This window comes from Pituophis catenifer, unplaced genomic scaffold (genome assembly GCF_029215685.1).
Source record: "Pituophis catenifer annectens isolate HBS135680 unplaced genomic scaffold, rPitCat1.0.hap2 SCAF_10, whole genome shotgun sequence".
NCBI lineage: Eukaryota > Metazoa > Chordata > Lepidosauria > Squamata > Colubridae > Pituophis > Pituophis catenifer.
The window spans coordinates 13,225,841-13,236,067 of NW_027256890.1; the positions used below are offsets into that span (position 1 = coordinate 13,225,841).

Genomic DNA, 10,227 nt, shown 5'->3' on the forward strand with positions numbered 1-10,227 from the left:
GGGCTGGGGCTCCCACAGAGAAGGCCCTCCCCCTGGGTGTCGCCAGCCGACATAACTTGGCTGATGGCACCCTGAGGAGACCCTCTCTGTGGGAACGGACTGGTCGGTGGGAGGCTATTGGTGGCAGAAGACGGTCTTGAAGGTACCCGGGTCCTGTGCCATAGAGCGCTTTAAAGGTGGTAACCAACACCTTGAATCGCACCCGGAAGACCACCGGAAGCCAGTGCAGCTCGCGCAGGAGGGGTGTCACGCGGGCACAGCGGGTGCCGGTAGACCGGAACGTTCCAAAAAATAAGTGGGTAGACCGGAACGTTCCAAAAATAAGTGGGTAGACCGGAACGTTCCAAAAATAAGTGGGTAGACCGGAACGTTCCAAAAAATAAGTGGGTAGACCGGAACGTTCCCAAAAATAAGTGGGTAGACCGGAACGTTCCAAAAACAAGTGGGTAGAGCGGAACGTTCCAAAAATAAGTGGGTAGACCGGAACGTTCCAAAAATAAGTGGGTAGACCGGAACGTTCCAAAAATAAGTGGGTAGACCGGAACGTTCCAACAATAAGTGGGTAGACCGGAACGTTCCAAAAAATAAGTGGGTAGACCGGAACGTTCCAAAAATAAGTGGGTAGACCGGAACGTTCCAAAAATAAGTGGGTAGACCGGAACGTTCCAAAAATACGTGGGTAGACCGGAACGTTCCAAAAATAAGTGGGTAGACCGGAACGTTCCAAAAAATAAGTGGGTAGACCGGAACGTTCCAAAAACAAGTGGGTAGACCGGAACGTTCCAAAAATAAGTGGGTAGATCGGAACGTTCCAAAAACAAGTGGGTAGACCGGAACGTTCCAAAAACAAGTGGGTAGACCGGAACGTTCCAAAAATAAGTGGGTAGACCGGAACGTTCCAAAAATAAGTGGGTAGACCGGAACGTTCCAAAAATAAGTGGGTAGACCGGAACGTTCCAAAAATAAGTGGGTAGACCGGAACGTTCCAAAAAATAAGTGGGTAGACCGGAACGTTCCAAAAATAAGTGGGTAGACCGGAACATTCCAAAAATAAGTGGGTAGACCGGAACGTTCCAAAAATAAGTGGGTAGACCGGAACGTTCCAAAAACAAGTGGGTAGACCGGAACGTTCCAAAAACAAGTGGGTAGACCGGAACGTTCCAAAAAAAAGTGGGTAGACCGGAACGTTCCAAAAATACGTGGGTAGACCGGAACGTTCCAAAAATAAGTGGGTAGACCGGAACGTTCCAAAAATAAGTGGGTAGACCGGAACGTTCCAAAAATAAGTGGGTAGACCGGAACGTTCCAAAAATAAGTGGGTAGACCGGAACGTTCCAAAAAATAAGTGGGTAGACCGGAACGTTCCAAAAATAAGTGGGTAGACCGGAACGTTCCAAAAATAAGTGGGTAGACTGGAACGTTCCAAAAATAAGTGGGTAGACCGGAACGTTCCAAAAATAAGTGGGTAGACCGGAACGTTCCAAAAATAAGTGGGTAGACCGGAACGTTCCAAAAATAAGTGGGTAGACCATTCCATTCCATTCTAAACAGACACACACCTTTAAAAAAAACACCACAAATTCAGATGCTTCCTGAATTCCTGAAGCCGCAGGACTTGGCCATGAAAATGGCCTTATTAAACTTCCCTGGTTTTCATATGGCTCGGGCCATTTAAGCTCCTTTAAGTAACCCCCGGAGAACCTTCAACTATCTCGTAATGGCTCCGGGTTTTTAATATTGCAAGAGTGCCAAAGTTCTACAAGTAGATTCTATTGCAAAAGAACATATTTTTTAAAAAAAGGGTTGCAGATTTGCCGTGCAGCGAATTTTAGTGGGGATGTTGCCACAGCAAGGTAACACTAGTTGCCTTTTCAAGTTTCTAGTCCTCATGACTTGGGTTTGGTTGGATTAGGTTCATTTGTCCTCAGTGTCAGGCAATTTCTCCTAGGTTGGGATCTCTCTCGTTAATGATATTCCACACCCCTAACGTCTTTTGCAAAAAATAAAATAAAATAAAATAAAATAAAATAAAATAAAATAAAATAAAATAAAATAATAAAATAAAATAAAATAAAATAAAATAAAATAAGAAGGGGGACCAAGGAACCTTAGCCTACAAGAAAAATAAGTTAATCTTCTTTAAATGAAGCAAGGCAGAGAACTATTAACTCATTAAGCAAAAAAAAGAGACACATCCAGCAGAGAATTTAGCCTGCCGTAAAAGTGCTTATGTCGCATCCCTCCAGCCAGCGAGAAAATGCCGGATACAGTTCTCCAAAAGAGGATAATCCTGGCCTCTGCTGAGCTTTCAAATCCCACCGATCTATATTATCTGCAGTTTTGCATTAAACTAATCCTAGGACAGATAGATGGGTGGATGGATGGATGCCCCCACCAAGCCACACCCACCAAGCCACACCCACAGAACCGGCAGAAAATTTTTTTGGAAACCCATCACTGTGCCGCATGCAAGCAATTTGCTGTGTTGTTTGATGTTGCACGCGTGGGTGGACGGTGCGCGCGCGAGAATTGCTGTGTTTTGCGACGTACAGTATCTGAAGCCCATCCTCTGGAAAGAACCCATCTCACGGTTTAAGAAAACGTGTCTTTTTTTTAATTCACATATTTACAGTGTCATAATAACAAGTCAACGTGGTGTCACGCTGGCTGTGCGTTTACCTGTGCGTGTTGGAAAAATACATACATACGCACACATACATACATATATATATATATATAAATAAGGAAAGGTGAAACCTTGGCCTATTGCGGCATCAATTCTGGCTGCAGAGCTGGACAAGAAGAATAAGAAAGCACGTTACAACTTAGAAGAAACGGTGAAGTGCCTAGAATCCTATTACAACGTCAAAATGTCTTGAGGATGGCTGTGTTTTTGTTTTTATTTTTAACTCCAGCAAGTGCAGGAAGGTGCCCGTCCCTCTCTACGGGATCTCTGTGGGTGCCTTACGTGTAGGAGGTCAACCCTCCCGGCGTTCGGAGTCCGTAGCAGCAGGAGGGGTGGGGGTGCAGAAAATATCTCTGTCCCTTGGAGACACGCGCATCCCAAATTCACTGCAACATTCTCCGGGTGAGAGAGGAAGGGAGAGCAATAGAAGGAGGCAACAACGATGGCAACGTTTCTTCCTTCGGTTCTTCCGGAGCGTCCAGCAAATGCTGCATGTAACAGGAAGTGCCCAACAGGACGTGACCTGTGGCTTGCATGGTGAAAAGTGTCCAGCGGAGAGCTTCCCTGAGGAAAACGGGAGAAATTGGGGGAAGAGAGAGATGATCAGGGAGCAAAGAAGGCCATCGAAACCAGCGATGGCTAACACTTTTTGCCGTCGCGTGCCAAAATCGGGGGGAGCATGGGGGGGGTCGCGGGTGCGGGTGCCCACATCCATAATTCAATGCGCCCCGCCCTCCCACGCATGTGCACGTGACCCCCACACACACTTCTCCCTGCTTTTGGCACGTGATGGCACGGTGGGTAGAGTAGGTCCGTTTTTCCCCCTCCCCAGGTTCCAGAAGCTTTCTAGGAGCCTGGGGAGGGCAAAAACAGCCTTCCCTATCCCTCCGGAGGCCTTCCGGATGCCGGAAACAGCCAGTTTCCTGACTTCCGGTGGGACCAGAAGGCCTGAAAATCAGTTGGCCGGTGCACGCATGCGCGCTGGAGCTGAGCTAGGGCAACACTTGCGTGCCCACCAATATGTCTCTGTGTGCCACCTGTGCCATAGGTTCGCCATCATGAATCTAGACAGTTGACAATAAGGTTCTCTTTGAACCAGAGGTGGGCTTCAAAATTTTTTAGCAAGGGGTTCTCTGCCAGAAGGCAAGAACAGTTAAAACAAAAGGGACAACTCGGGAGTAAGGCCTGGAGATGATTGGCCCCTCCCATAAGGCTTAAAAGAGAAGCAAAGGCCCGTGGGCCCTTTGCAGGAAAGCAACGTTGTTACTTCTGTTCCCAGTCGGCATCTCTGTTTGATTCTGGACTCTGTGTGGCTTTGCCAAGTAGGTCTTTGGCAGCGTGTCAAGGGAAATAAAGGTTGGTGATTATCCCGAAGGACGTTTTGCAACTAATTGGGACTCAGCTGTGAATGAACGTAATTCACAGCTGTTGCAATAAAAGAGGTTTTGGGGACTACTCGTGTGTTTTAATGACTCCGGAAGCCTAGGTCACAACACACAGAGTGACGATGGGCCGCATGGGAAAAATAAGCTTTTGCAATGAGATGGGCACTGCTAACCTGGTGCCACCTGCTGGAAGTGGGGCAGAGACCGTTCGAAGTCTCGACTGACCACACACAAAAAAATGACATTGCTTGTTTGTTTGTTTGTTTGTTTGGTTGGTTGGTTCTTTAATGCGCCACTCATCTCATCAGAGACCCCAGGCGGCTGACCAACATTATAAACTAGTACACATTAAAAGAATAGAACAATAAATAATCATAAACATGTGGTATGCCCGTGAGCCAATGGTGGGTGAATCCCCAAAGGATTCTTAATGGCAAATGATGATGGGAAGGGCCAAGCCAGGGAGACGAAGAAACTTACTTCATCATCCTCTTTGCGCCATAGCATTGCATATCGTAGGACATGCTGTAGGTTCCGTAGAGAGTAGCTTTGATGTTCAAAGAGCCAAGGAAATCCTGGGGGTTGGTCTTGTAGAGGTCGAACGTGATGCAGGCCACGTCAATCCGACGTCGAGGCTTGTGGGACAGCGAGAGCTGGTAGCCGGCTTTCTGGGGACAAAAAAAAAATGGGGAAAAGACGCTTTAATGAGAGTCGAACAAAAAGAAGGATCGGGGAGGGGGGGAACATGTGATAGCGGTCTTCTAATATTTGAGGGGCAGCCCCAAAGAAGAGGAAGTCAAGCTATTCTCCAAAGCACCAGAGAGTAGAACAAGAAGCAATGGGTGGAAACTCATCAAGGAGAGGAGCAACCTGTAAGTAAGGAGAAACTTCCTAACAGTGAGGACAATCAACCAGTGGAACAGCTGGCCACCAGAAGTTATGGGCGCTCCGTCGCTGGAGATTTTTAAGAAGAGACTGGACAGCCACATGATTGAAATAGTATATGGTGGGGGTCTGCAACCTTAAACACTCAAAGAGCCATTTGGACCTGTTTCCCACAGAAAAGAAAACACCGGGAGCCACAAAAACCCTTCCCGTCCCTGACTATTTCTTGAGCGGCCACAAAACTAGGATATGTAGTTGAATTAAACGTTCTGTTTTCTTCTGAAACTTTTCTTTTCTTCGATTTATCCATGGTTGGCCTACCGGGGGTTGAAAAGCTCAATAAATCGCGTGCCGGTGGGTTTCGCACATTGGCGGTTGTGACGCATATTTTGAGTGACAGGGAGCCGCAGCAGAGGGGTGAAAGAGCCACATGCGGCTCCAGAGCCGCAGATTGCTGACTTCTTTTTTTCTTTTTTCTTTTTTTCTTTTTATTTTTGAATTTGTATACCGCCCTTCTCCCTGAGGACTCAGGGCGGTGAACAGCCAGATAAAAACATCAAATACAAATATTAAAACACATTTAAAAATATATATAGATTTGGCCCCATTAATTAAAACGATAAGCAAAACAGAACAATTAAAAAACCCTTAAAAAGAAATTAAGCCAGCCCGGCTTGTTGAAAAAAGAAAGTTTTAAGGACTTCTGGTCTAAGGTCTCCTATTTGAGAAGGGGGCTGGATTAGATGACCTCCAAGGTCCCTTCCACACTCTTGTTATTCTGTCTTCTGCAACGATCGCTATCAAACACAGAGCCTCTGCTGCATCCAAGCTTTGCACAGCCAGCCAAGGTTGTATGTTGCTGTCGGTTTCCGCTCTTCAGGATTCTAGTCCTCATGATTAAAGAGCAATCAATTCGTGACTTCGTGACATTTATAGCCAAGAGAGAAAAAACTGTTTTTCGCCCCCTTTCTCTTCACCGAAGAGTCTTTCAAACCTAACCCTGACAGTTATCAATTTCAGTGCTACGTGTTCCATTTCCTTTCTCTAATACGGTTTGCGGGGAATTGCCTTTATCGTGATGACACTTATTTAAACTCCCTGATCACGGGGAGCTCTACAAGCAGAATAATAAAAGGCTCCAGCATTTAAAATCAACTTTCAAAGGTTTCATTTCCATAAAACCGATCGGGAGAAGAAGAGTTTTTCGTTTTTCAGAATTCTGGATGGCCCACCCTTCGCCTCCCAGGAGCCGAGCGACCTAACGATAGCATCCTTGGCTACGTTCACACAACCTAGTTACTCAAACTCATTTGCGATGTGCGCAAAACAGACAGAACCGTTTGCCGCGCATGTGAGTTGGGCGGTCATATACGGTAACCAAATCAATAACTTAAATTAAAAAAATAAACCTTCTGATTTTTGGAAACACCCATTCCAACTGACAGTTGAGCCACTTCCATCTCGGGGCTGTCCTTCTCTATCTTGCCAATGGTGGCTTATTCAAGAAGCCATGGTTAAACCCAACAGATGAGTGCTTCCAACTTAGCTGTGGATGACTATCCCTGGGAGGAAGCCGAACCAATGCTGGCTTCTTCAAGAAGCCATGGTTAAACCCAACAGCGGAGAGCTTCCAACCTAGATGTGAATGACCTTTCTTGGGAAGAAGACAAGCCAGTGGTGGTTTATTCAAGAAGCCATGGTTAAACTCCAACTTAGCTGTGGATGACTACCCGTGGGAGGAAGCTGAACCAATGGTGGTTTATTCAAGAAGCCATGGTTAAACTCAACAGCTGAGGGCTTCCAACCTAGATGTGAATGACCATTCTTGGGAAGAAGCCAAACCAATGGTGGTTTATTCAAGAAACCATGGTTAAACCCAACAGACAAGTGCTTCCAACTTAATCAAAGTTCCTTTGATCTTCCTTCCATGCAGATGCCCATGCTTCTAACCTAACCAGACGATAGCATGTCCTTGAAATGAAGATGATCAAATCTTCCTGGTTTAAGTCTTAAATCTGGCTCCTCACCTTGTCTGGACGCCACACCTGTCCTTCAGTCAAGGCCAGCAATACCGTTCCCTCCTCCAGGATTTGGAAAAATTCCTCCGATTCTACACTGGTGCCGTCTTCATCCAAGACAAGGGTGATGGGTCCCACTAAGTCCAGAGCAGTTCGTACCTGCGTAATAAATAAAGATCGGATACCTTGGCGTTCCAGACAACCTAGGAATCAGGGTTTGTTAACAAGGGAGCATCTCTTGACCAAGCTGGCTTAGAAAGGAAGCTTTGACACTAAGAGTTTTGCTTTGGATGAGGTGATGAGAAGATTGCTTAGGACTTCACCCAGTGCCCATTGGTCTCCATTTTAAAAAAAACCCACTGAGATGGCATTCTGAAATATTTAACACTGATGATGTTCCCTAATTGGGTGATGAAACGTCTCCAAGAAAAACCAGCAAGCTCAGAGAGAACCAAACACCCCACAGTCCTCCTCCTCCACTCCGCAAACTCCACTCCCTTCTAGCACTGATGATACTATCTAGTGGGGTCATGAAACGTCTCCAAGAAAAACCAGCAAGCTCAGAGCACACCAAGGACTCCACAATTCACAACCCTGAGCTACGAATATTCTCTTCTATCCATTCGGAAAGACTTTTAACTTTTTAATATTTAGTAACAGACCCCTCACATCCTGGACATCAACTGTTTCAACTCCTACCCTCAAAACGACGCTATAGAGCACCGCACATCAGAACAACTAGACACAAGGACAGTTTTTTCCCCGAACGCCATCACTCTGCTAAACAAATAATTCCCTCAACACTGTCAAACTATTCACTAAGTCTGCACTACTACTGCACTACTCCTGTGAATGGGTTTTAATGTTTTAATTTTTAAATGTTTTTATAATGGTTTTTTTAAACGCATTGTAAGCCACCCTGAGTCTTCAGAGAAAGGTGGCATATAAATTGAACAAATAAATAAATAAATAAATAAATAAATAAATAAATAAATAAATAAATAAATATTAATCTTCTCATTGTTCCCACTACCCATCTCCTCCCACTTAGGACTGCATGACTGTAACCTTGTTGCTGGTATCCTTACGATTCATATTGATATTGTTTCCTGATAGCTTATTTGTAACCTATGACTATCATTGAGTGTTGTACCTTACGATTCTTGACGAATGTATTTTTATGTACACTGAGAGCGAATGCACCAAAGACAAATTCCTTGTGTGTCCAATCACACTTGGCCAATAAAAAATTCTATATTCTACTCTATACTGCGGTGAGAAGCCCACTGTGCCCAAAATTGGCCAGTCTGCCCCTCCCCACCCCACTTACTTTCTCAAGCAGGTCGTTCAGATTCTCAGCCATGATTCCTTTTCGCAGCGTACGCTCACAGTTGTTCACTCGATACGGCCTCGGACGGGGAGCAGGGCCAGCCAACAGCTGTTGGGTCACGGAAGCACTGGCCGACACACATCTGGAAGAGGGGGAAACATCATTTGAGGGAGGGGAAGGATAAAAACGCCCCCTTCAAAACGAATTTTTGAATCCCACCACCGGAAGGAACCATCGCTGCTTATCTACCGATACTTACTTGGAAAGCGATCGGGGGCTGAGAAGACCCAAAGATTTCTTTGCGTAATCCATCAGGCTGCAAAGAGAATATGATCCAGGCTCTAAGGGAAGAGAAAACGGGGTTAGGGCGTGTCCATTTTCTTAAATTTCTTTCTTTTTTTTTTAAGATTGTGACATCTTGATGGATGGGGCAGCTAGATAAAAGAGAAGGCCTGGATATGATTGATTTTACGCTTTTATTTTTCTTTCTTTTCTTCCGTTCGTGCTTCCTTTCTTCCTTTCTTCCTTTCTTCCTTCCATCCTTCTATCCTTCTATCCTTCCATCCTTTCTTTCTTCTTCCTTCCTTCCTTCCTTCCTTCCTTCCTTCCTTCCTTCCTTCCTTCTCTTTCTTTCTTTCTTTCTTTCTTTCTTTCTTTCTTCCTTTCTTCCTTTCTTCCTTTCTTCCTTCCTTCCTTTCTTTCTTCTTTTTGAGTTTTTCAAATACTTCCCTGCACCCAGGGGTGAGCTGCTGGCTCTTCGGCTTTGCAATGGAGATGAGCACCACCATGTAGAGTCGGGAACGACTAACACATATGTGCGAGGGGAACCTTTACCTTTAACAGAATAATAGAGTTGGAAGGGACCCTAGAGGTCTTCTAGTCCAGCCCCCTGCTCAGGCAGGAAACCCTATACCATTCCAGACAAATGGCTATCCAATCTCTTCTTAAAAATCTGGAGGCGAGCAGTTCCACTGGTTAATTGTACTCAGGGTCAGGAAATTTCTCCTCAGAGAAGGCAGGAAGCTTCCATCCATGGCTTCTTGTTTTGCCCTCAGGCTCTTTGGAGAATAAGAGACCCACCCCCCTCTTCTCTGTGAGAGCCCCTCAAATACGAGAATAATAATAACAGAAGGGACCTTGGAGGTCATCTAGTCCAACCCCCTGCTCACGCAGGAGACTCATACTAAGGATTCGAACCGCCGAAGACAGAGCTCTGGTGTCTCCCCTAATCCTTGTCTTCAATCCAAGGTGAGTTTAACCTGCCCACCAGCCTGAAGGAGCCCCTTCCTTTCTCCGCACACCCCTCTTTTCTCCCCCCCCACCCGGCCTCAAACTTTTCCCTCCTCCCCCTTGCAAGAGAAACTCCAGACTTGCCTTTCCAGCTAATCTCGGCTAATCTTGATTTCTCTTCCTGCTCAGCTGACGTGTCTCTGGGTTTTATAGGAGCTCCGGTCCTCGGCCGCCCTTTGGACAGGGAAGGGAGGGAGAGCCAGTAACCACAAGGGTTAGGCCATGTGCCAACCCTGCCAGGCTGTTGCGTCAGGCGGGATGAGGTCTGCAGACGCTCAGAGGCTCTTGAGAAATTGGGACAAAGGAGAATTTGCTGACACCACTGCCCAAGGCAGAAACATTCCCGGATTTCAGACTGTCCCAAAAGTTTGGATGCCAGGAGGGTTGGGCTAAAAATGACTAGGTCAGCTGGCTTTCATGGCTAAGGGAGACTAGAACTCACCATCTCCTGGTGATTGGCCCAAAGTCACCCAACTGGCTTTCATGGCTAAGGAAGACTAGAACTCACCATCTCCTGGTGATTGGCTCAGAGTCACCTAGCTGGCTTTCATGCTAAGAGAGATAGAACTCACCATCTCCTGGTGATTGACCTATTGACCTAAAGTCAGCTGGTTGGCTTTCATGGCTAAGGAA

At 46.0% G+C, this 10,227-nt stretch overlaps 1 protein-coding gene across 1 annotated transcript; it reads right to left on the reverse strand.

The window, feature by feature from the left end:
- Positions 1–2,602: 2,602 nt before the first annotated feature.
- Positions 2,603–8,684, reverse strand: CIDEC (cell death inducing DFFA like effector c). The gene is made up of 5 exons (XM_070951649.1): positions 8,564–8,684; positions 8,305–8,446; positions 6,984–7,133; positions 4,552–4,739; positions 2,603–3,250 (listed from the first exon to the last, which is right to left on the reverse strand). Exons 1-5 carry the CDS (start codon positions 8,614–8,616, stop codon positions 3,070–3,072), a joined length of 714 nt encoding a protein of 237 aa, XP_070807750.1. The 5' UTR covers positions 8,617–8,684; the 3' UTR covers positions 2,603–3,069.
- Between the last annotated feature and the right edge of the window lie 1,543 nt (positions 8,685–10,227).

Bases quoted from the DNA above. Each gene is read 5' to 3' on its own strand.
- CIDEC (XM_070951649.1), bottom strand. From the start codon at position 8,616: ATGGATTACGCAAAGAAATCTTTGGGTCTTCTCAGCCCCCGATCGCTT. The intron at 7,134-8,304 runs GTAAGTGGGGTG...TTTATTACGCAG, and splicing joins TGAACGACCTGCTTGAGAAA to GTACGAACTGCTCTGGACTT. The intron at 4,740-6,983 runs GTGAGGAGCCAG...TTTTGTCCCCAG, and splicing joins AGGTGTGGCGTCCAGACAAG to AAAGCCGGCTACCAGCTCTC.